Here is a 25625-nt window from a genome sequence, read left to right on the forward strand (position 1 = left end):
GCAGTTGTTCTTTTCTCAAAAATCTGTGTGGGTGGGGGTCTCTAAGACTGACACAATTATATACAGCTGTGGATAGTGATGCCTAGCACTGGAATAAAGGGGAAGAGATAGCCCAGACCTCAGTCAATTTAAAAGAAAGCTTTAACTCTTCCAGCAATGTTTCCTGAATGACAGTTTGCAGAGCTATAACACGTCCAGACCCTGTGCTTGCTATTAGTGTTCCTAGCCATATTTATTGCTTAATATTCCCCAGGTTGGTTAAAAGATGCGAGGTGGTGGGCCTAGCATTAAGAAAGTCTGGAAAATACCATTCCTCATTGACCATTGAAACACGGGAGAGAGTGAGTCAAGAAAGTCGAATAGCAGGAGTTGGAACTAAGGAAAGGAATAGGAATAGTTTCACATACGTGACACCTAAGTGTTGGGGCCTCTGGGCACCATTTAAGTGGTACAACGAAGCTGAGATCATCCAGTTCTTATGCTGAAGCAGGCTGACTACTGCTGCTGCCATAAAACTGTTTACAAGGTTGTAAACACCTTTAGCCTGGTAATGTGGATTCTCGCTTCGCTTAGCCTAGAGCTGTTGGTATATCAGGTGCAGTGTTTCAGCGGACTTGCCACAGATAATGGTTTCACAAAATAATTGTCTTGGAGCAGTGTGTTACCACTTCAGGGTAATAGATAGGATGGCCACAGTGTGCAGCTCTCTTGGTCTGTGGCTTCTGGGCATTTGCAATTGGGGGCAGGAAATAAGCCTTTTCCCAATAGTAATAAAGTCCTGTGTTTCAGACCTTTGGTCTAATCCAGGTACGCTCTTCTAAAATGACTCCCTGTTAACTCTTGAGCCTGGAGTAGCCAAACAGAGTGCTCTCCAGATGCTGTTAAGACTACAGCTCCCATCAGCCCCAGCAAGTGTGGCCCAAAGGTCAGAGATCATGGAAGCTGTAGCATAGGAGCATCTTGAGGACACCATGCTTTGGGCTAATGGCACTGCCACACATTTCTCACTTTTATTTGCCCTGCTTTCTTAATATTGCAAAGCATTTTAAATTAACAAGGCAAAACACCATGGGCGCAGCCAGATTTATGTTTCAGGGGGGCAGAATTGAGCTACCTGTGTTGCGATTGGTCAGTTAAGTATTTTTATTTACTTACTTGATTTGAGGGGCAGCTGTCCCCTGGCTATGCCCTTGTGGAACACAGAACAGCAACAGTCACTAGATGTCAGAGGTGACCTGCAAGCCTGACTAGGCCCAGGGGGGTGTTTTAACCCAAACTGTGAAGAGGCAAAAGCGTTATTGCGAAGGAACGACTGGGAGCTTATGCACACTTCCCATCCAGAGCTCGCTTGTGCAGCTCCTGGTGCTCTCGGCTCAAATAAGCTTGTCGGCACTCAGAGCCATCCCCCTGAAGTCTGTTTTGCAAGCTGTTTGCTTTTAATCTAGTAAGAGGCCAGTGACCTTGGAGAATCAACGCGAGGCAATTGTTGTTTGCTTCTTCCAGACATGTGTTGCAATGGCAAAATTGCACAAGTTCATTCTTCAGTTATCTATTAAAATTAGACATGAGCTTGCAGTAAAGTAATCAATACAGAGAACATTGAGACAATGTGCTCTTGAGAAAGAAATGTTTACATCTTATGTTGATCAGGTTGTTGTTGTTGTTAAATTGCAACGTAATTCAGCAGTTGAAATTTCCTAACAGCCGTGGGCGCAATCCCACGCATGTCTTTTCAGAAGTCCCTTTGGATCAAGTGGGTCTTTAGTGGGTGTCTGACTGCAGCCTTAATTAATTTTCTCAGTAGAACTCCTAGGACATGTCCCGGTTCCCCAAGCTGGAATTTTGTAACCAGGGCAATAGTGTTTGTTGAAGCTATAGGCAGAGATGGGAGACCCCAGAGTGACCAGGTTTGCTAAACTGCAGCTCCTGTCATCCCTGACAACCTATTGGGAGTTGGGATCCAGCATTTTCTGCTGTGGGGGGGATCTCTTTTAAGGAACATTGGGTGGTATTCTACTAAGAGAGACTCAGAGTTGATCCCTTGAAATTAATGAACGTGACTAAGTTAGGACCATTAATTTCAAGACGTCTCCTCTGAGTAAAACTTTCAGCTGTGTGTCCAGCTTAAAGCAGCCTTTTATTGTAACCTGTGAGGCAGACATAAATGCAAGCTGATTAAGTTTGTCTTGACCTGATGTGCCCCCTTGGGTGAAACCCTCTTTATGTCAGGCCTTTAGACCCAAGTTTTATTTGCCTACCTGACCGTTGAGGGTGTGGGTGGCCAGGATTGTTCTCTCCCAGTTGTCTTTTCCTCCTCCAAGGCTCAAGTTTCAAAAGGCTTTTATTCCTGGAATTAGGTTGTCATAACTTGGCAGGGACTCTGTGCTTGAGAACCTGGAGTTGGAGCTGTACTGAGTCATCCATCAGAATAGGCTCTTTGCCACCACCCTTTTGCTAATTTTCACCACATGTCGTCCTCCCCTCTTGCTTTGCTTGCATACCAAATACGCTCTACAGTGACTGCCACATAAGAGACACACACACACACACACACACCCCCCGCCATCCTTGGGCTTTTAGGCGGAAACACAAAACATACTTCTCTGGAGACCAAGGTAAGGAGCTGAAGTTATTAGTTAGCTTTCTCTTATTCCAGAGGCTAATGGCTCTGATAGGCCCATTGCAGTTCTTCAGAGAACGCAAATACATGTCTGTGTATTCCAGGGTGGTCCCTCTATGCTCTAGCTGGGGTGGTGGGGAAGGAAAAAGATGTTAGGTAAAATCGCTATAAGTTGATGCTAGGAAGAAATCTCATGGCTGCTGTCAAGGAGCATCCAAGCCAAAAGAAACCCCTTCTGAATTAATTCGGCATAAATAGAGATGGCAAACAGAAACTAACAATAGCTTTAACTGTAGCTGACATTATAGTAGCATGGCTGCAACCTTCTCCATGAGGAGCAGATGAACAAACCAGCTAACCTAGCCGCTCCTGTGGTTTTAGCAGTTGCCGATAAGAGCAATTAGATGCATTTCCCCCCCCCCCCTGCTATTTTTATAGTCTATCTACGTAAGGCTTATACAAACTGATTCCCTACTTTAGCTTAAGACCAATAAAGGAATTCCTTTTGCTCCATCCTAATTCATTGGCAGTGCCCCAGTCAATCTCAGTGCTTTCAGCTCAGCTTCTTTTGTCCCTGAAATCTGGATTCTCTGCAACTGTGACTTTTTCTGTTTCCTAGCTCTCCCATCTCTCTCTGCATGTTTGCCAGCATCATTTATATGTATGATTCATCATTCCAGCCTCCTAGCCAATCAGAAGGACAGTAGAAGCCAACTCCAGACACAGGCACACTGTAAATTTAGGTTTGCGCAATGAAAGTGGATTCAAGTGCTCAGGTGCAACAAAACCACTACTTTTTAAACAACATAAATACAGATATAGTTATATAGATGTATTTTGCAGTTAGGGAAGTGACAGGGAAATGCACTATAAAGTGTTGGATAAAAACAGATGGACAGGCAGGCATATGACTTCCCTGCAAACAGATAAGGATGGATGCTCATTGTCATATAATCTTCCTGCAAACAAATCAGAAGGATTTGTTTGCAAGCAAATTGAGATGAATGCTCAATAAACAGGTTGTCTGGAGGAGTCCACAGTTTTGCTAAGTTACTCCCCCCCCACACACACACACACTCACACATGGACATGGTAACTAAGCTTCATTCCACCCCCAGGTTAGTTTCCTGTGCTGACCTATTGCACCTTCTACGACCTTTTGAGTCCCCCGGCCAGAACTGCCTCCATAAACAGATGACAAAGATAAAAGTAAAGGGACCCCTGACCATTAGGTCCAGTCGTGACCAACTCTGGGGTTGCGGCGCTCATCTCGCTTTATTGGCCGAGGGAGCCGGTGTACAGCTTCCAGGTCATGTGGCGAGCATGAATAAGCCGCTTCTGGTGAACCAGAGCAGCGCACGGAAATGCCGTTTGGGAGCTCACCCCGTCACAGGGATTCGAACCGCCGAACTTCTGATCAGCAAGTCCTAGGCTCTGTGGTTTAACCCACAGCGCCACCCGCGTCCCTTGTAAACAGATGACAAGCATTCTATAAAAACTAATACAAAATTTACTTTACAGTAGGGAAAAAATGCGTATAAAATATTTAAAGAGGAACAATATGTACAGCTGTTTACATACCCATGCTAAAAACCTGAAAGCCAAGTTGATTAGAGGACCTGGTGCAAGAAGAATATATGTCTCTAGGAGGTGCATCCCAAACCTTGCAGAACAGTGCAAATCAGTAGGATAATTTTATCGGCATATGCCTTTGCTTTTGTTGGAGAGAGATTCCAATATTTAGGAACAGATGCTGATCTCAGAAAATTCCAGGCAAAATGAGAAAGGGAGAAGGAGTGGGGAGAGAAAAAAGAAATACAGAATTAGGCACATGTTATTAGCTACTTCACTAAAACTTTTGTGAGAATCTTGAGGTGCTGTAAGAAATAGAGGTAACGGGAAAAATAGAGAATGATTTTATCTACTCTGCAAGTCTCTTGCAGTGCACCAGGGTAATCATAAACAATGTCTACTCAGGAGTAAGTCCCAGTGAGTTCAGTAGGGCTTGCACCTAGGTAAGTGGCTAGAAGATGGCCGCCTGAAATGCTAAAATGGCTCTTGGGCAGTATTTTTCTCTTTTTCTTTTTGTAAAAGCATCTCTGAGATGAGACACCCAGGTGATAAATCTGTGTGCCTCCAGACTCCAGCTGCTAATGACCTAAATTGAGTTTCCACTCTGGAGGCACTTTATATTTATTACAATTCATCGTTGCTCAGACATCAAGAGAAGCCACTCCTGGATTATTTTCACCTTTCTAAAATATGCTGCACTTACAGAAGGTGGGGGAGGGGGGAGGATTAAACACCCTAAGACTGGGAGCAAAGAATGCAAATGGGACTAAGTGGGCAAGGAAATCTACATCCACTTCAGAGTGGAGATTAAGGACTTCAGGGAACCGTTGTGTACAACAGAGAAGCCTGCACCAGAGACTCATTGTGCGTTCAGTTGGCAGGCTATCTGTTTCCTCTGGGAAGGGCTGAAGCTTGCTGGAAGAACATGTATCAAAGGCTGGATTGGTGGATTGTGCTTTCCACAAAGAGGTTGTGGTCACTTCAGAACCTACACATTCCAGCAGACAAGATGTCCTTCTAAAGTGTACAATTGCATGCAAGGACATGTCCCCCTCTATAGGTTACCCTACTTTGTGGAAGGTATGAGTGTTCCTGCCTGTGAGGATGGCCGTGTCCTTGACCATCCTTTCCTGCCCTTCTTTCATTGCAGGACTAAGAAAGGAAGCACAAGATAAGTGGGAGAAGATGCAGAAGTTTCCGTCTCTTGCTGATGTGTGTTTCCTTTCTTCTCGTTGCTTGCAGGGAGAAGTCGGGCAGTCAAAACTCAATGCCTTTCCATCCTTGGAGGCGGCCAAGAAGGATTTTGAGAAGAAATTTCGGGATAAGACCAAGAACAGCTGGGGTGACCGGGAGAACTTTGTGGCTCATGATGGCAAGTACACCTTGATTGAGGTGCAACATGCAGATGATGAAGAGGAGCAGGAGGTGACTGTGAAGGTACTGAGCCAAGGAATACACTGGGAGCAGACTGGCACACTGGGGAGAGGCATAAGTCAGTGCAAAACAGCAGAAACAAACAAAGCCTAATTGCAAACAGTCTAGACTAATACATTTAAAATTAGGTTAGTTGATTTGTTGGCTGTGCAATCCGACTTGCAAATGAGTTCTATTGAATTGAATGCAACTTCTCTGTAAGCATACCTAAGATTGCATGGTAAATCACTATGGTAAAATAAGTAACAGATTAATCAAACTAAAAAATAGTGGTCCACTGCTTCTTTATCAGTCGTCCCAATACTTTGGCACACAGTGTCCAGAACACGCTAAGCCCAGGAGTGGGTTTACTTCTTATTCATTACTGTCCATATGGTTTTTTGGTTGTTTCAGAACATATGGTGCTGTGGACTTTTTGAAATGAAAGCACAAAGTTCAGGGAAGAGACCTGGGATGTGTCTGGGAGAATCTGGTCCCTGTCCTTGCATACCCATACACACACCATAGCTTTGGCCCAAGGACCAGTAGGAGGCCTCATTTGGAGAGCCAGATGGTTGATCCCTGAGCATTATAGCATCAGGCATCTCCTGTGGGCCGAACAGTGACTGAAGGAGTTCAGCATAGCATTAAGCATCTCTGCTTGCCTGATTGAATTATCTTCCCTTTCCTCTCTCTCACCCACTGTTCCAGGGGTTCCCCTGATGCCCACCAGACCCAGAGGTGCCGGGGGAGGGAAGGAGGGGGAAAGCCCCATTGCGCTAGCAAAAGTACTTGGGTGGGCTTCAACTGGCAGGACTACTTAGCTGAATCTGGCGCTGAGAATGCCAGATGAGTTCTGCTGGTGTGCCTGCACAGCCCCAACCAAGTTCCCATTCTGTCTCTGCCCCACACCATTAGTAAGAGGCAACAATGCTGTCAGTAGCCGGGCAGAGCGCCATCACCTGGTTAAGGCTCCTGGTTGAGGCTATGTGCGATCTTCGATCACCAATCCAATCCTCACAAAGTTATCCTAGCAGCCTAATCACAGACTATCTCCTGGTTATCAGTGATTTAGAGGACTCCTGCAGGTTTTCAAGGTCTGTGTGAGTTAGAGAACATGGATAATCTCTTGTAGTGAGTGAACTGCATCAGGGTTGGTGAAGTTAATGGAAGTCAGTTAGCATTTCCATGTGCAGGTCCATTTGCTCAAGGGTGCTTGCTTAAGTCCTGTTATTTTGAAAGGTGTTCACTGCCAGGTAAAAATTTGTGTGTCCTACTGTGAATCTAAGGGTGAAGTCCAGCCCCACTAGAAGAAGCTGAATTGTGTGTATATCCAGACCCAGGTTGGTTCTTTCCTGTTTCCAAGGTGGACAGCGTAGATGGAGTGAAGCTATCCAAGCAAAGGATACGGCCCTGCACCTTGGACAGACCTACTCAGGAGCTGGTCTCCCTCATCTTCAGCAACGACATGTTTAAGGATGCCATGCAGACCATGAATTTAGGTAAAGGGTCAAGGGATCTTTTGGTGGTGGGTTGGGTTGTTGTTGTTGTTGTTGTTTGCTTTGCAGCAGGTGGGAGAAGCACCCAATGGCTTCAAGTTACAAGAAAAGAGAGTCCGACTAAACATTCGAAAAACTTTCTGACTAAGAACTGTTTGGCAGCGGAATAGACTCCCATGAGAGGCAGTGGACTCTCCTTCCTTGGAGGTTTTTAAGCAGAGGTTGGATGGCCACTTGTCATGGATGCTTTAGCTGAGATTCCTGCATTGCAGGGTCCAGATGACCCTGGAGTCTCTCCCAACTCTATGATATCTCCATCTTGCCTGCTCTTGGCATCAAACATACATTATCTGTTTATTGTGGTTTGCTGTCCATTTGGCTAATAGAGAAAGCTGGTATATATAGTTGTAACAACATCAAGCTAAACCAATTAGTGAGAGAAAACTCAGTTATAGGAAGGAGGGAGAGGGAGAGAAGCTCAGGTCACCTGTACTGGTGAGATTTGATTCTTTGGTCCTTGGTCACAAATGAAGACCAACCTGGGAAGAGCAGAAAGTGGTTCAGTTATAGAGTGAAAAGGGGCATGAATTGAACTAAGTAGTGGCGTTCTGATCTGGGTGGTTTCAGCTACTGATTTGTAGGATTCTTGGAAGTCCACAGAGTTGTTACACTGATCTCTGCCAAACTTCCTCATGTCACCCTTTTTAATCCCCTTTCCCAGATGTGAAGAAGATGCCCCTGGGGAAACTGAGCAAGCAGCAAATTGCCAAAGGCTTTGAAGCTCTGGAGGCCATTGAGACAGCGCTGCAGAAGCAGCCGCCTTCTCAGAAGCAGCTGGAGGAACTCTCCTCTCGCTTCTACACCATCATCCCCCACAACTTTGGCCGGGCTCGGCCTCCACCCATCAGCACTCAGGAGGTTGTCCAAGCCAAAAAGGACATGCTGCTGGTAAGGAGCTCCGAGAACTGGGCCAATCCCCGTGCCATTAGAGCAAGAGACATCTCTGTGCTGTGGAAGGCTCTGTCAAGAGTCTTGCATGCTCAGACTGCGAGACCAAGGTCTTGCCTATGCAGCAATGAAGTATCCTCACTGACACAAAAATTCTAAAGCCTCAGCGCCTAGGGCTTGCCGATCGAAAGGTCGGCGGTTCGAATCCCTGCGGCGGGGTGCGCTCCCGCTGCTCGGTCCCAGCGCCTGCCAACCTAGCAGTTCGAAAGCACCTTCGGGTGCAAGTAGATAAATAGGGACCGCTTACCAGCGGGAAGGTAAACGGCGTTTCCGTGTGCGGCTCTGGCTCGCCAGAGCAGCGATGTCACGCTGGCCACGTGACCCGGAAGTGTCTCCGGACAGCGCTGGCCCCTGGCCTCTTGAGTGAGATGGGCGCACAACCCCAGAGTCTGTCAAGACTGGCCCGTACGGGCAGGGGTACCTTTACCTTTACCTTTTTATGCTTCCTTACCTGCTCTGACAGCCACAGGTTCTGTCTGGGGCCCAAAGCTGCCCAGTGACCCTGTCAAACGAGAAAAATGGTGTGTGGGTAATTGGCCAGAAATGTGTTTTAAATGTTTGAGAGGGAACTCCAGTGGCCATAGGTTCTGCTCACTCGGTCCCATGCTGTGTCTACTGCACAGTCTTTTTTTACCTGTGCTAAAAGATAGCAGAATAAATATTTTAATATTAAACATAATAATGGAAGCCTTTATAGCAGTTCAATTTGCAGTGTTTAGTAAAGGTAAAAAGGTAAAGGACCCCTGTTGCTCTGTCCCAGCTACTGCAGTGTTTAGTACTATAGGAATGAGAGCTGAAACCACTACAAAAATAAAGGAACATAGGAATCTGCCTTATACTGAGTCAGACCATGAATCCATCCAGCAGCTGAGTACTGCTGACCCTGAATATCTGCAGCTCCCCGGGGTTTCAGATGGGAACATTCCCAACCCTACCTGGAGATCAAACCAGGGACCTTCTGCATGGAAAGCAGATGTTCTACCATTAAGCCATAGCCTTGCCTGCAAACAATGGAAACACAGTAGCTGCCTTATGCGAAGTCAGACCTTTTGTCCATGTAGCTCCATGTTGTCTACACTGATTGGCAGCAGCTCCCTGTGATGGACCATCTGCATGCAGCTATTCTGCCAACAAGCTGCAGCCTTTCGAAACTGAAGGGTATAATCTTGAGAACTAACAAAACAAAAAGGCCAATAACTTTGGTCCAGTTATGATTTTGCACTATAAGCCCTCAGTACCCAAAATGGCTGCTTAGTGGGTGCAGCCTTCAGGGTTAATAATCGCTTCCACTCTTGAGTTCAAGAGTCTCTCTTTCTTCATTTCATTTCATTCGTTACATTTCTATGTGGCTTTTCACTCGCACAATTGACAAAGCAGCTCGCAAACAATAAACAGCAATAGCATAATAGAACATCACAATTAAAACATAAATCATATAAAATAATTAACAAATCATCATTAAAGCAATTAGAAATCATCTGTAAAACAACCACCTTCTATAAAACACTATTAACAAAGCAACTCAAACATAGCCAAGCAGCACAACCACAAGTCATATTATAAGATTCACAAAGCACTACAGCGTTCATAATCTACAAAACAATATTAACATTAGCAAACTAACAACCAAAAACAAAGAAACACTATTGAATTTCTCTCTCTCTCTCTCTCTCTCTCTCTCTCTCTCACACACACACACACACACACACACACACACACCACCCCCAATAGCAATATTGAAAACATATGAAAAACCGTAACCTTCCCCCCCTTTTGATTTTAAGCTAGAGCACCAATGAGATTTCCCTAGCTGAAATGGGCTACCAATAGAACAGTCCTAGATATGTTTACTTGGAAGTGAGGCTCACATAGGATGGCAGTGTAAGTGTCAAATGGTTCCTCCCACCACCAGTGTTTGTGAAGATTGGTTCCCTTTCCTGATAGGTCCTGGCAGATATTGAACTTGCCCAGAGTATGCAGGCCCAGAAGAAGAAGGAAGAGGAAGAAGAGGAGGAAATGAAGGTGGAAGAGGTCCCACACCCAGTGGACAAGGACTATGGGCTCTTAAAGTGCGAACTCACCCTGGTAGACCCATCATCAGAGGATTATAAGGTAGGGTGACCCTACAGGAAGCTTCCCAGTCTGGTTGCTGTGGTACTGTACTATGCACGCCCCTGTGTTGGAAGCACGGGACCTCTGAAAAGTGGGGGCAGCATGCAGGGGGGAAATGTTGATTCTCTGCACTTTCCATTTTCCTCTGTCTGCCTCAGTGCTTTAATGATCACTTTCTTCCTCTGCTTCTCTCCTGCTCCCTGCAATTAGCTGATTGTAAACTACGTAGAGAAGACAGGCTGCACTTATCGGAAGCTTCAAGTCCTGAACATCTGGAAGGTGAACAGAGAGGGCGAGGTAAGGTCTACTGGCAGGGCCCCTTCCCTTCTGTTAACTGACTATGTGTACTTCTGCCAGTTGCCTGAAATTGTCTCTGTCTTTGAGCAAAACCACCCAGAGCATCTCACTTTGCAGCTGCCTCTGGCACCAGACAGAATAGACCTAGGAGCATAGCAACAAGGAAAGGCCCTGAATGGCAGTTCCTGGCTTATTCTCCTTTGGTTCCAGCAGTGCCAGGGTCCCTTGTGGAACATAGGAAGCTGCCTGAAATGGAGCCCTTTGAGCTCAGAATTCCAGCACTGGCTGGCAGTGTCTCTCCTGGGTTTTAGGCAGGGGTCTCTGTGGGACCTTTTACATGCAAAGCATGGGCTCTCCTACTGAGCCTCAGCCCTTCCCCCATTGTGCTGGTTGGCAGCCCTTGGCATCCATCAGTCTGTATAGCAGCAGGGCCCATAATGAACCTAGCAGATGCTTTTGTGTAAAGAGCTACAACCCTCTGTTACTGGCTAGGTATTGCAGCACTGCGGGTGCCAGCCAGAGCAGACCGATGCTGTCTAGAGAACTTGTATGTTGTGGGGCAGTGCCCAAATGTTGTCAGTGGTTCTGGAGGTGCTCTTGAGTTGAGAAACGGCAGCTTTGGATTCCTAAGACCCAGAGTGGCTACATGGTGGCAGAAGAAACCAGAGACCCTCTAGTCGAGCTACAACCCCAAAGGAGGACTCTTTGCCTCTTAACACGGGATTGTCACTGTAGATCAGGGATGGGGAAACTCAGGTCAGGGAGAAGCGGGGGGGACGTGGCTCCCCATGCCTCACCATCTGACCCCAGTTTATATGAGTGAAAATACAACCAACAACCGAAAGAGAAATGTCTTCCCCACTTCCTTTTTCTGTAAAGGTGTCTCCGCTGGTAGGCAGTAGGTTGGTGTTGGGAGGGAGTGGGGAAGAGGACACGTTCTCACCAGTTCATGTTCCATAGGCGCCCTGCTACACGTGGCTGACTAGTCACAGTTCAGTTTTACAGTGTGTACAAGCCATGCTTGGTGCTCCCAACAGAAGGCTTATCTTGCTGCCCATAAGCATAAAATTGCACCCTTCACATGGAGGGAGAGCTCTGCTTGCTGAACTTCTTTTTCTATCCCCACCCCATTCTGCTAACAGGGCAACCGTTTCAAGGCTCACAGCCACCTGGAGAACAGGAGACTGCTTTGGCACGGCACCAACGTGGCTGTCATTGCAGCCATCCTGAAGAGTGGTCTACGCATCATGCCGCACTCCGGCGGGCGTGTGGGCAAGGGCCTTTACTTTGCATCGGAGAACAGTAAATCGGCAGGATACGGTGAGGCAACCAACACTCTGTGCTCCCTTTGGGCTGCAAGGGCTGCTGCCCCTCTTGTTCTTTCCACCATTTTCTCAGTGGTTTGCTGCCTTGCTGCCTTTCTCTGCTGCTGCTGCTGCTGCTGCTGCTGCTGCTTCTTCTTCTTCTTCTTCTTCTTCTTCTTCTTCTTCTTCTTCTTCTTCTTCTTCTTCTTCTTCTTTTCTGGTCTTAATAGTGGCAGGGCAGAAGGCAGGTCCATACAGATACCCCTGGTCCATGTCGACATGCTTTTAAAAGCTGCCACTGCTACTTTTCGTGTATATAGATATAGATATAGATATAGATATAGATATAGATATGAGAAAGGGAGGTAAAACTGAAAAGTGTGCATTTATATGCCTGTATTTAACTATTTCCATTAAGTGATCCTGGCTGTGTCCCTTCTGGCGCTTTCCACAAGCACTTAGGTCTTTTGTAACCTTGTAAACTGGAAATGAACCTTAGAGGCTTCTAGCGCCAATTGGGTGAAAACCTGTTCCAGATTGGAGAATGTACACCATGGTGGTCTTTGGCTTTGCTCTAGTGGAAAGCACATCCTCTTCCAGAAGCAGGGCATCCCATTTTTATGCCAATCCCTACTAATTGGATAAGAACACCCCAGCCCACTGGAAAAAGTGCTTTTGACAGTTATGGGACAGTCCAGAACAGTATGGGATGTGGCGCAGCAGGCTGCTAGCAACTTTTATCCTGCTGAAGATCTAAAACGTGTGCATGTCTGATTGGACCAATACAGAGTATTGGTGCACTAGCCATTCCTTCTTCACAGAAGTTGGAAGTTGGAGACGTCCAAATTAGCAGCCCCAGTTTGAAAGAGCAACTTCTTTGCTTTCATCCTATGCCATTCAGGAGGATGAAACCTGTGGTTGCATTTTTGAAGAGGATATTGGCAATGTCATCTGAAAACAATACTATCCATGATGGGATCTGTCTGTCCTGTTCAGCAGAGATTATTATTATTTTTTGAAAGCTGGAATATGTTCGTGGTATAATCATCCTCCTACTTTCCTAATCCCACTGGATTTGTGTGCCTATGTGAAGCAGAGCACAGGGAAGGGTACGGTACAGTGTATGTGACTCGAGCAGGGGACCTGCTGTCCATCACTTTAACCACTGGGACCTCTTTTTCCTTATCCCCCCCCCCCAGTTGGCACCACCTCCAATAGGGTGGGGATTATGTTCCTGAACGAGGTGGCCCTTGGCAAAGAGCATCACATCACCCGGGATGACTGTTCACTCCGCAAGCCCCCAGACGGTTATGACAGTGTCGTGGCCCGCGGCGTGACTGAGCCAGGTAAGCCTGAAGGTTGGAAAGAAACAGTTGTGATGTTTTGCAGCCTGTTCATCATATGCTAACCTCCCTCTCGCTTTCTTTGTTTCTGGCTTGCTGTGCTATCCCCAGACCCTGCGCAGGATAAAGAGATAATCCTGGATGGGAAAAAAGTGCTGGTATCCCAAGGAAAGCCTGTTCCTATGGCTAAGTACAAGAGCTCCTGCTTCTCCCAGAGCGAGTACCTGATCTACCAGGAGAGTCAATGCCGCATTCGCTACCTTATTCAGCTCCGCTTCTGAGGTGTTTCTTGAGCGGCTCGCCTGCTAGGCCCCGCCTATGCAGCAAGGAGGTCCTTGTCTGCCTAGCACTGAACAGGCACGTGACTGTGATATGGCAGTCCACAGTCGGACTGCCTTGGTGTAGCCAGCCATGTTTGTCACCTCTTAGTGGTTCGCTCATGAATTCTGGGGTCCCAGCTGGGCTGAGGAAAGCAGAACCACTCTCCAAGTTCGTTTTAGGACTGTGTTAGGCTCCGTAATACAGATGAAAGTCTGACAAGGTGAAGACAACCAAATGCTGACAAGTGGCACCTCCTCCTTTCAGAGCACTTTAAGGCCTGTAAATAAAAGAATGTATGTTAAGCCCACCTAATGTCTTTCCTTCCCTGTTACTGTCTACCTGGGCACATAGCTAATATCCATGGATATGGCCCACCCACTGTAGAAGTTACACAGGGAGGCTAAATGAAGAAAAGGAATCTCTGAAGGCTGTGACCGGGTTCAAACGTGGCATGCTCAGACACGAACGCAGTTACACACCACTGCACTAAGCATCCTAAACCAGGCATGGCTAAACTTGGCCCTCCAGCTGTTTTTGGGACTACAGTTTCCATCCTCCCTGACAACTGGTCCTGTTAGCTAGGGATGATGGAAGTTGTAGTCCCAAAACAGCTGGAGGGCCAAGTTTGGCCATGCCTGTGACCTAAACCCACTGTAGTCACATCTTCCACTAAGTAATCCAGCAGAATTTGTATGATATGCCTTTGAGTCATACTGAAACGTTGTATTCCTTTGTGCATTCCCTGAGGTAAATGGGTTGTCGCACATCTGGCAAAGTGCAAATGGGTGGGAGGAATATGGGGTGGGTTTTTGTTGTTGTTTCCTCCATGTGGTCAAGGAACTGTTACTGCATTTACTTTATTTAAAATATTTCAACCCACCGTCGTCACAATGCAATGCCGCACTGAGAAGCAATAATGAAAAATGTGAACAGGAAACTTGAAGGAGAGGATAAAACCCACCACAGGAGCAGCAACAACAATAATCGTCAAAATCCAGCCAGGCAATCAATCCCCTGTAAAAGGCCTGTTCGAATGTCACTGTGCACAAGGGCAATAAAAGAGAATGTTTGCACCAGAGACTCTGCAGCCACTGTACAATTTGTCCTTGGGCAAACTTATGGAAGATCTTCTCCAGCTTGAATTTCTCTGTTGATTGAACTAAGGTGTGGTTTACTTATTTTTTATTAGCCTCATACGTGGCATTGCTTGAGAATTCTAAGAAACAAACAAACAAAAAAATCAGTTCACACATTCATCTTGATCCAAAATTGTGTCCAATGGTATCTTTATCTTTTTCTTACTTTGGGATTTTAAAAAAAAAATTAAATGCAATAAATTAGAAAGTGAGCTTTTTGAAATAAAAACAGAGGGTATAGGGTATCATATGTTAATTGTTAACAATTACAGTTTTTAAGCTACTGTATTTTATATAAATGAGATCTAAAGTTCATTTTTCTTGTCCATGAAGTTAAAAAATTGTTGAGGCAATATAGGAACCTCTCATTCTTTATTCCATTCATTTCTTAATATCAAATTGACTTATTTATAATAAATATCTATAAAAAGTAATCATAGTTTATTTAGTGTTAAGTAACTTAACCAGTTCTAGTATTTCGGGTGTCTCAGAAGCTGAAAATGCTGCTGGTCCAAAGAAAGGTGTTAACAAATGAAGCAGTCGATGTTGCCATTGGGTTACATCCAATAGCTGATGTTTATTTCATAACATGGCGTATGTTAAAAATTCATCTTCATTATCTATCAGTTGATCCAAAGTCAATATGCCCGCTTCAATCCAATTGTATCTGAACGCAGATGAAAACCTGCTCTTTGATCTTGGGAACCATCATGAAAATTTTGGTTACTAGATTGTAAGAGGTGTGCCAATGTATACTGAACCAACAGCTTTCCATAATAAATAGTTGTACAGTGGTACCTTGGGTTAAGAACTTAATTCATTCTGGAGGTCTGTTCTAAACCTGAAGCACCACTTTAGCTAATGGGGCCTCCCACTGCCGCTGCGCTGCCGCTGCACGATTTCTGTTCTCATCCTGAAGCAAAGTTCTTAACCAGAGGTAATATTTCTGGGTTAGCGGAGTCTGTAACCTGAAGCGTATGTAACCTGAGGTACCACTATATTTATATTCTTGGAGGATATGGGCATACGTGCACAAATGGGCTTAGGTGTCACACAGTCTTTAAATATTTTGTCTGCACAAAATGGTACACACAACAGGCATGCTAGTTTAGAAGGCATACCTGAACACTTTGGAGAAAGAGCTTGAACTTTCCTGGCAATCTCTTCTGATTTGGGAGAATTGCTATCGTATTCCTGCATACACTTTTCTCAGGGAGGAAAAAACACAGTATTAGAACGGAATGCCACCATGAGGCTTTTTCTAGTAACTGTCTTATGCAGGAGAAATGGATTCATGTGTGTTTTCCAAGGATGGCCATAAACTCCTGGCCTTAGATTGAGGAGAGGAATTTGTGCCCCTCCAATCATTCCTGACCATTGACCATACTGACCGGGGCTGATGGAAGTTGGAGTCTGGCCACATCTGAAATGTCACAGGTTCCTCGTCTCTGCCTTTTGATGGAATGATAGGAAAAGTATATGGCTTACTCTGAGCTCAGACAAGTAAAGCAAGTTGTCAGGGATTCTTTAGCTGTGACTCCTGCATTTCAGGGGGTTGGGCTAGATGACCCTCCGGGTCCCTTCCAACTCTACAATTGTAGAAGCTGGTGTAAGCCAAGAAGAGGCTCACTGTACGCTTCTCCCAATTCTGCCTTTTTTAAAAATAAAAGGGATGGATGGGTTTTATTTTTGCAAATGTCTGGGAGTCATAATCTCTCCTTATCTAATTATATATTTGTAGCTTCCATCACCATAGCATCACCGAGCCTCTCATGTATTTACAGAGGGAAATAACAATTATGGCTCTGTCTCTTTTACCCTCTGCATGCTCGAAGCCTGAAGCAGGAAATGCTAGATTACATTCTAGGGCTGCTTTTAATTTGTGCAAGTGAGTTTGTCCAAGATTGCTGAATGAAATCTCAGGCTGCATTCCCATCATGCATTTAAAGCACTCTTGATACCACCTTAAGCAGTCGTGGCTTCCCCCAAAAGAATCCTGAGGGCTGCAGTTTCTTAAGGGTGTTGATAGTTGTTAGGAGAGCCCTGGTCCCTTCGAGAGTGTTTAACAATCCCTCTTCACAGGGAACTCTGGAAATTGCAGCTCTGAGGCAAATAAGGTTTCCTAACAGCTCTTGGTACCCTTAATGAACTACAGATGCCAGGTTTCTTTAGGGGGCGACATGGCTGTTTAAAGTGGTGTCATCATGCTTTGAATGTATCATGTGAAAGTGGCCTCAGTCTTTAAGCTGGGCTCTTAACTTTGGTTCACAAAGTCTAGTCAAAGCTCATTGTAAGGAGCAGTCGGTGAACCTCTGAATCTGCCCCATTAGGAGTCATTCCATTGGTCCATATAACTCAGTATTGTCTTTGATTTGGCAGCTGCTCTATAAGGTTTCGGTCAAAATTATTTTCAAGCATCAGTCAGCTGGGAACATTTTTATCTGGAGCTGCTAAAGGACTAAATCAGGCACCTTATGCCATACCCCACAAGTGTCCTGGGAAAACTGGGACATCCTGTTTCTTCCCACGAGAGTACATCAGTTTTGGGTGTCGGGATAATGTGTGATTTGCCCCCACCCAAGTGCTTTTTCTTTTTTCTTGAATACATTTTTATTAATTTTAACATACAAATTATAAAACGTACCACACAAATTATTACAAATACACTTTTTTTTGAACTTCCATCAGCACCTCCGATGATCTTCCGTCTTAACCTCTTTTTATGCATTACTTAATTTTATATTGTCTTTACCTCTCTTAACTTACCATCTCCCCTTTTCCATTTTTACAATATTTCCAACAATACTCCTCACAGAACTTCTTGCAAGCCTACAAACGTCGTCTGATCATCACAGATACTTTTCATATAGTTCATAAATTTACTCGTCTTCGGTAAATTTCTGGTCCCGTCGGTTTCGAATCCTTCCTGTTAATTTGTCCCCCAAGTGCTTTTTCAGGGCTGCAATCCCTCATGATGCCCCCAAACACATGTTTTTGGGTGCCGTGAGAGCACACCCCTGAAAAAACCTGTGTCTTTTGGACTCTGTGATCTTGCACAGGAGTACACATGGGAAGGCGTTTATCCCAGTTCATCTACATTTTGTGTCTTTATCTGTTCTTTTTGATGAGGCAGCCATTTTGTTTTCTGCCACACACTTCATGGGAGCCATTTTGCCCACAGCACATCCTTGAAAATCTATTGACCCAAAGATACTGCACACTGACCCAAAGATACTGGCAACCTCTGCTTTGAAAACTAATGGTTGTAGCCAGTGTTAAGTCCTACTCAGAGCTGACATGACTAACTTGGGGCATTGAATTTCAATGGGCCTACTGACTAAAGCCTAGTTGAATGCAGCCCTCGGCTTGCCTTAAAACTCCCAGCTAGGCCTCCTCCTATGCCTTCAACAACCATGCAACATGCAGAAATTAGCCACTGAGACTGCAGGGCATGGGAACCCACACAATCCCCTGCTGCTGCCACCCAATGAACCAGCTGTGGCAGGCAGAGAAGAAGAGGCCACTGAAGTTGTATCTTTAAGAGCACAGGCCTTAGCATATTAAACAGCATGCTAAACTGAAAGGGGTTTGGGTTTTTTTTTACTTGAATATGCACCATAGCTGGATCTGTAGAAAAGAAGGATTGCAGTCATAATCCATTGTAATTATATAACCAAGGAGAACAAAACTCAGGATGATGCCTTGACATGAGCTAAGCAGGTGACTTCCCTGAATGCTGCAGTAGCTCTGTCCTTCCTTAGTTTAGAAGGCATTAGTTTGACCAGGCATAGATGTCTCAGAAGTCAGAGCTAAAATGACAGCGGCACTTCACTGAGTGCGCGTTCTACAATCCACATCTATACCATGACATAACAAAGCTGCCCTTTGTCCCTTTGCAACAACAAGTAGTGTCTGACAACAGCAAGTAGTCACTTGGCATTAATTGTTCTGTTCCCTCAGAAACATGTCATCACTGATCAGTCAAAGCAACATTAGTGTACCAGAACAAAACCACAGCACTCCATTAGGTCAATCTGATATATGCACCTGTCTTCTGTTACCCAATAAAATTAGGATGCACAGTTCCCAGGATAGACTGAAGGGCCGAGAGATTAAACTACCTAATTGCAAACAACAATTTTAAGGCAAACATGCTCTAGGAATCAAAGTTTGGGCATCAAACAAGCAGTTCTGTGTTCATATTCTAAAGCCTCACATTCACTGTGCAAAGCAATAACAATGCACTGTAGTTCTTCAATGCAAATGTTTGTTTTTGTTTTTTCAGAATTTTAAAATGCTTTGCAACAAGAAACATGAGAGTAGATTCTCCAGGAAGAGTGGGTTAAGAGCACACACAGTATGCTGTGGCCCCTAGAGACTAGTTTAGCTTTAGTGACAGCCCACTTCAGCAAATATATGCAGTAGATTGAGAAGGGGTGTGTGCATATAGTTGAGGCTCAATGGGAGAGAATAAAAGATAATTGGAAAGAAATGGACACTTGCCTATGGTAATGTGAATACAATACACAGGATTAAACTGTTGCAGGACCATCAAACAACCTTTGGCACCTTCCTATTTGCCCAGGCATTTTAGATCAGCCTTCCAGGTGTTTTGGATTAGCAATCCCATCTGCCCTAACCAATGTGGCCAATAGTCTGGACTGATGGGTGTGGTGGTCCAAAACATCAGGAGGATACTAAATTACGGGAGGCCAGTTTATATAATTTTGGGGATTTGTGTACAATTATGCTCTTTAGTTATAGGTGCAAAGAGCTGTATGTGAGGCTTTGTTCAAACAATGTATGTCAGCAGTTCTCATCACTAGCATCCATCTATCTCGGGAGACAATGGAGGAGATGAAGGTAACCAGTTGTACTGATGCAGGGATAGCATGACATTTCTTCTCTCTGCACTCCTCCCAGCAGTAATTTCTCCTCTGGTCATTGCTGTGGGTACATGACCCATCTGTCTGTCTCCAGGCACTGCGGCCTTCTCCCAGGGATTCCCAAACGGTGGGGCTGATGTTGCCAGTCTTTGTGTCTCATTTGCAGGCATCTTTGTAATACAAAATTGGTCTGCCAATGGGCCTGATGCCTGAAGCAGTGCAGAACACGACCTTGGGGATCCTGCCATCTTCCATTCTGTGGACATGACCAAATTGATTTTATATTTATATTTACATTTTACCACATAATAAAGTTCTGAGTGGTTTGCAATATTGATAAAAAATTAAAATCCAGCTGTCAGGCATAAAATGTATCTCTCCTACAGTGGCAACTGCTTCAGCAAAACAGCAAACAAAATCATAGGTTGACCTGACTTTCTCCTTTCTTCTTCTAAGTACCTTATTTTTCCTTTTGTCGGTGGTAATAGCTACTGTAGGTTGCCAACATCTGCGGAATAACAGTAGCAATTTGAACTTTGGGTTGCATCAATGCTTCCTGCAAGAGGTGGGAGATGAGTGATGGCTCCTGTTTCCTTGGAACATTGAAGCAGTGCTGCTTCAGAGACAGCCTGACATTTTACAGGCCCATTATGACAGCCATTGTTGTTGCTCTGCCAAGTTCTATAATTCATATATATTTAGAAGGGAGCCTATAAACTCTCTGGTCCAATCTGCTCCCTGGATACCTTGTACCTAAAATCACCCAGGGCAGATGTTTGTCTGGATTTTTCTGTGGTACTGTACCCATGTCAGAGGATGAAAACCAGTATGCAGTTGTGCAATGAGCATGTTCTAGAGTTATTGACACCTTTGACTGCACTTTTCTAATACACAGACCACTTTACTGAACTTAATTATAACCATCCTCAGAGCAACTCTATGCAGACCACTGATTAATATTTCTGTTTTACTATTAGGGCATAGTCAGCATGTGCAACAGAGAGAAAGAGGCAGCTACCCAGGCAGGACAGAGCTGATCAGGCTTTAACTCATCTCTCCTAATTCCAATGCCCCAAATTATCTACTAAGTCTTGACACTTGGAAATAAGACTGGCCCACCCCACAGGGCTGTAGTAGATGTGTTGTTTTATATTCTGTAAATTGTCACGTACGTCAATAACTTCCTATGGAAATAAAATTGTAGTGCTGTCATCATGCTGCAGATCACATAGCTGCCTATTGGTGGCCACACCAACTGCAGCATGACAAATGGCAGGTAGGTGAGGAAGGAAGCAGTGTGAGTGGCAGACTGCCTATGTGAACGGTTTAACAGCTTGAACACGCCTACAGCAAGGTTTAGTGGAGGCAGGGACGCATTCCACACACCAATTCTCTGTGAAGCAGCTCCCCCTCTTTTAAAAGGGCACTTGGGGTAAGAGCCTTTGGTCATGGTGGTTGGCAAAGCGGTAAGTAGGGTTGGTTTAGTATCCCCTATCAAACAGCAATGTAGGTGAAGCTGTGTGAGGATGTGGATGGCACTGTGTTCTAAACCACTGAGCCTCTTGGGCTTGCTGATCGGAAGGTCAGCGGTTCAAATCCGTTGCTCTGTCTCAGCTCCTGCCAATCTAGAATTTTGAAAGCATGCCAGTGAAAGTAGATGAATAGGTACCGCTGCGGAGGGAAGGTAAACGGTGTTTCCGTGCGTTCTGGCTTCCATCACAGTGTCCCATTGCGCCAGAAGCGGTTTAGTCCTGCTGGCCACATGACCTGGAAAGCTGTCTGTGGACAAACACTGTCTCCCTTGGCCTGAAAGCGAGATGAGCACCCCATAGTCGCCTTTGACTAGACTTAACCGTTCAGGAGTCCTTTACCTTTTTAATTATTTTTTAGGTGAAGCAGTATATAAACTACTAAGTATTATTAGGCAAGTATGAAGAGCTGTTGGCTGTGGGTTGCCTGTTCATGTGAGCTACAGGCCTCCCTTTCTTCTCAGGGCATGCAAGCCTCTCTTTCTTCACTGGTTCTTATCAGTGCTGTTAGGAAGGAAGCAAGGCAGGGACTGCTACCTGCTTTCTTTGAATCTTCTTTACTGAGGGCTTTGCAAACATTTAATTAATTGGACAAACAGAAAGGTCTGAGGAAACACTTTCTTACATGCAAATCAGTGATAATGGAAAACAAAAGGAAGTGAGCCACTGTAGACCAGTGACAGTTCTTATCTCTGACCCTTCTGATAAAGAAATTGGAAGCTTTAAAAATTAACCAGTGTTCAATCAATACATGAGCAAGAATATTGCTAGCGTTTGTTACAAATGCATGCTTTTTAAGTTTGTTTATTGGTTGGAGTTTTTAACCCCGGAACTGAAACGAACAATTGATGTCACTGAGCTGAGCTCTAAGTATAGAAATATTCTGTTTGTAACTATCTACCTGTCGATAGAAATTTCAGGTGAGTGGTCCCAGCCATGTGTCAAAGCTGGCTAGTAGCCTTAAACACTTAACAACTCAACAATTAACGATTCATTTAAAAGATCTCAAATTTAAGTGAGCATAAAGTTTACTAATAGGCCAATTAACAGCTTCCAATACTATCATATCCCAAAATAGCTCAGAAACAAATGACAGTACTACCTAGCCATCCTCCACACCATTTATGAGCTCCCGTTGCTCTGTCCCAGCTCCTGCCAACCTAGCAGTTCGAAAGCACACCAGTGCAAGTAGATAAATAAATAAATGGCTTTTCTGTGTGCTCTGGCTTCTGTCACCGTATTCCGCTGCGCCAGTAGTGATTTAGTCATGCTGGCTACATGACCCGGAAAGCTGTCTGTGGACAAGCACTGGGTCCCTCAGCCTGAAAGCAAGATGAGCGCCACAACCCCATAGTCGCCTTTGACTGGACTTAACAGTCCAGGGGTCCTTTACCTTTACCTTTAACATAGTACCTAAAGGCCAGAAAGCCCTCTCACAGTTTCTGATATGAAACCATTGTGAGGTGTGTGTTTTTATTACAATCAAGCAGTGTATAAATTTTATGAAATAAATAAAATTCATTTTCATTTCTCCCCTCTTTTAAAAGGGCTGATCACCGATGTAAATGCTTCCCCCTCAAACTTGGAGCCAGTAGTGCCCATCATAATCTGTTCATGAGCTGTGTACTATTTACCCTGAAGGAGAGGCAACAAGTATAGGCATCACCCTAGATACAAAAGCAAGTGTTCTTGTTGGGGTGTTATTAGATACTAGGAGGGGGTATTGGATATTATTCTGATTTCCTCATGTGTGTGAGTTCAGCAGAGTGCCATCCCTTTTGCAGCTTAAAAGGGAAACTTAGATTGGCTAGTTTTAGCCTTTTAGTTTAAGTAACCCAGGATGCTTTAAGGTAGACGGGATTTCCCTTTTCTCCCCCATAAATCAATAATCACACAAACAAGGATGTAAAAGGTAAAAATAACATTTGCACACTCAGAATACTTCCTGAAGAGCAACAGATACAGAAGCTTTATTCAGGCAGGCTTAAAATGGTAATTCAGTTACAATGACATGCAGGCATCTCCCCCCACCCCTTACACACGTGTGACCCTGTATACACGGGGCGCCAGGAAATCATTAAATAATTAAATTCAAACCCAGAAATGGCGAGCGAGAGTTGGAAAGTTCTTGTGGTTTGGGAGACCTTCCCCGGAGCCCAAAGAAGACGTCATTGAGGGCGTAGGAAGCCCGGAAGAGACTTCGAGCACAGTGGGGCTTTGTTTAGGCTGCTCAGCCTCCCTGCCTAACAGCTGATGTTTGGGGTAGCAAAGTAGAAGTCACCGTTTCCCCACACGTCCTCCAGACTCCTGCCAGCCCCAGAGCTTCAATTCAAGTTGTGGTCCTTTTTGCTACAGTATTTTTGGTGTGGAATGGAGAGAGAGCATATGAGAAGGCATTTAAAGGGTGCTTAGAGGGTGCTGCCCACTATACGCAATTTCACTTATGTCTGGGGGGGCCCAGAATGTAACCCCTGCTCAAGTGGGGACCTGCACTTAAGTAGCTTTAAAATGCAGTCTGAACTCAGACTGCAGGTGTTCTCACATTGCTGGCGTGTGAGAGTGGAAAAAGCTGAAAGAAGGGCAAGGAGGAGGATATATAGCTACGCCCTCTTCCTGTCAGGGCACAGTGGGCGTGTGTCTCAGAGTTCTCTCTAGCAAATTTACAGGAAAAACTCTGTGACCTTTAGCTCCTAACATGTGCCTGTCTAGGAAAACAAGAATAGCTGTTTTGACTGTACTTAAATATCCCTGAGTTCTGGCCCCAGGTAGCCTGGTTAGGTGACAGCAATGGCTGTACATCACTTGAAAACATCACTGGATGATTCTCAGATGAATGCAGAAGCTGTTTGCAGGAATCTGAAGTGTTACGGAAATTCTCTCTTTAGTGACTGAGCTGTGATGATGGTTTGTGTTTTTGCAGCTGTTGTGAGGGGAAGATCCACGTATGGACTCTTCTCAAACTCCTTGTCCCTATGGCCTTTGCTGTCCCTCTACCTGATCAGGGGGGTCTAGTGAAGGGGTGTGCCAGGGATTCCTTACTCTTGCAAATAGAGCTCCACACTTCCACCACCACAAGGGAGACAGTAAAACATCTCCCTGGGTTTTTTTTGACGACAATCCCCTCATGACAGCTGGCTATTAATCTATGAGCCAATCATGAGAATAATGTTGTCACATAGATCAAATGAAACAAAGAGCCATTGCTCATTTGCTATGGTAATTCATGGAAATGTACGCACATTTAACATTTGCCTGTCACTTGGCTCTGAGTCCGAGATAAAATATACATGACAAGCTATACATATTGTAAAATTGGCAAGTATTATTTTAAGTAGGCTGGGAAGAAATTAGGGGTGCTTGAGTATTTTCACTTCTTTGAATTTTGAAGTGAAGTCCACTTGGACTAATGTGTGGATCAAAACCTAATTAACGTTCAGGCTTCACCATTCTCAGAATTTTGCAATACAGCTCTCTACTGAAAAGTAGAGGAACAGTGGAAGGAGTTGGGTATGTTTAGCCTGGTAAAGAGGACACTGAGAAGAGATATGAATGCCACCTTCAAATATCTGAAGGGCTTTCACATGGAAGATGGTGCAGGCTTGTATTCTCCTGCTCCAGAGACTAGGAACCGAACCAATAGATTCAAATCACAAGAAAGGCGATTACGACTAAAGACCAGGAAGAGCTTTCCGACAGTAAGAGCTGTTTGACAGTGGTATGGACTCCCTTGGAAGGTGGTGGACTCTCCTTCCTTGGAGGTTGGATGGTCATCCAAGCAGAGGTTGGATGGTCATCTGTTTGGGATGCTTTGAGATTTCTGCATTGCAGAGTGTTGGACTGGAATCAGGGGTCAGCAACCTTTTTCAGCCGTGGGTCGGTCAACCGTCCCTCAGACCTTGTGGGGGGGCCAGACTATATTTTGGGGGGAAATATGAATGAATTCCTATGCCCCACAAATAACCCAGAGATGCATTTTAAATAAAAGCACACATTCTACTCATGTAAAAACACCAGACAGGCTCCACAAATAACCCAGAGATGTATTTTAAATAAAAGGTCACATTCTACTCATGTAAAAATGCTCTGATTCCCGGACTGTCCGCGGGCCGGATTGAGAAGGTGATTGGGACAGATCCGGCCCCTGGGCCCTAGTTTGCCTGCCCATGGACTAGATAGCCCACTCTACAGTTATATGATTCTATGATTCAAAAAACATAATGAAACACATAAAAAACGGTATTTTAGGATAAAATACATTTATGAATGCTTACATACATTGAGATAAAGTGCAATCATAAATCTGTATTTTGTGATGAAATTCATGTAGAAGTACTTAAATATGAATTTCCTGGCATGTTTTAATTTTTTTAAAAAAATCATATTAATGTGGAAATGGGACAGGATGAATGAACATGCGCAAAATCTACATCAATTGGAAAGAGACTGCTTCATCTTTTCCTAGTAAAAAACCCCCCTGTGCTTGGTAACACAGGCCTCAGTGAACTAGCAGGGAGCTGTCTTTGCTCTGCTTTCACTGCAGGGGGAAAAACCATACACACCTCTGCATCATGCTTCTCTTTTTACC

The 25625-nt window shown here is 44.7% G+C and overlaps 1 protein-coding gene and 1 long non-coding RNA gene across 5 annotated transcripts in view; one reads left to right on the forward strand and one right to left on the reverse strand.

The window, feature by feature from the left end:
* Positions 1-13796, forward strand: part of PARP3 (poly(ADP-ribose) polymerase family member 3) — a 34272-nt gene extending 20476 nt beyond the window's left edge. For both annotated transcript variants that reach the window (XM_079968049.1, XM_079968050.1), the window contains 8 exons: positions 5435-5629; positions 6972-7107; positions 7826-8052; positions 10057-10224; positions 10435-10521; positions 11664-11841; positions 13025-13171; positions 13280-13796. In XM_079968049.1, coding sequence (XP_079824175.1) covers positions 5435-5629; positions 6972-7107; positions 7826-8052; positions 10057-10224; positions 10435-10521; positions 11664-11841; positions 13025-13171; positions 13280-13449 — 1308 coding nt within the window. In that variant the 3' untranslated portion in view covers positions 13450-13796. The remainder of the gene's footprint in view (positions 1-5434; positions 5630-6971; positions 7108-7825; positions 8053-10056; positions 10225-10434; positions 10522-11663; positions 11842-13024; positions 13172-13279) is intronic.
* Positions 39-10050, reverse strand: LOC307211455. 3 transcript variants are annotated; one of them, XR_013836461.1, is made up of 5 exons: positions 8564-10050; positions 7592-7643; positions 4202-4378; positions 2259-2394; positions 39-88 (listed from the first exon to the last, which is right to left on the reverse strand). It is a non-coding gene; the product is annotated as an uncharacterized lncRNA (long non-coding RNA). The 3 variants fall into 3 exon arrangements; XR_013836462.1 differs by lacking the exon at positions 39-88 and having other exon boundaries at positions 464-2394; XR_013836463.1 differs by lacking the exons at positions 39-88; positions 2259-2394 and having other exon boundaries at positions 4000-4378.
* Positions 13797-25625: the final 11829 nt, after the last annotated feature.

The sequence above is a fragment of the Podarcis cretensis genome (assembly GCF_951804945.1).
Source record: "Podarcis cretensis genome assembly, chromosome: 2".
NCBI classification, from domain to species: domain Eukaryota; kingdom Metazoa; phylum Chordata; class Lepidosauria; order Squamata; family Lacertidae; genus Podarcis; species Podarcis cretensis.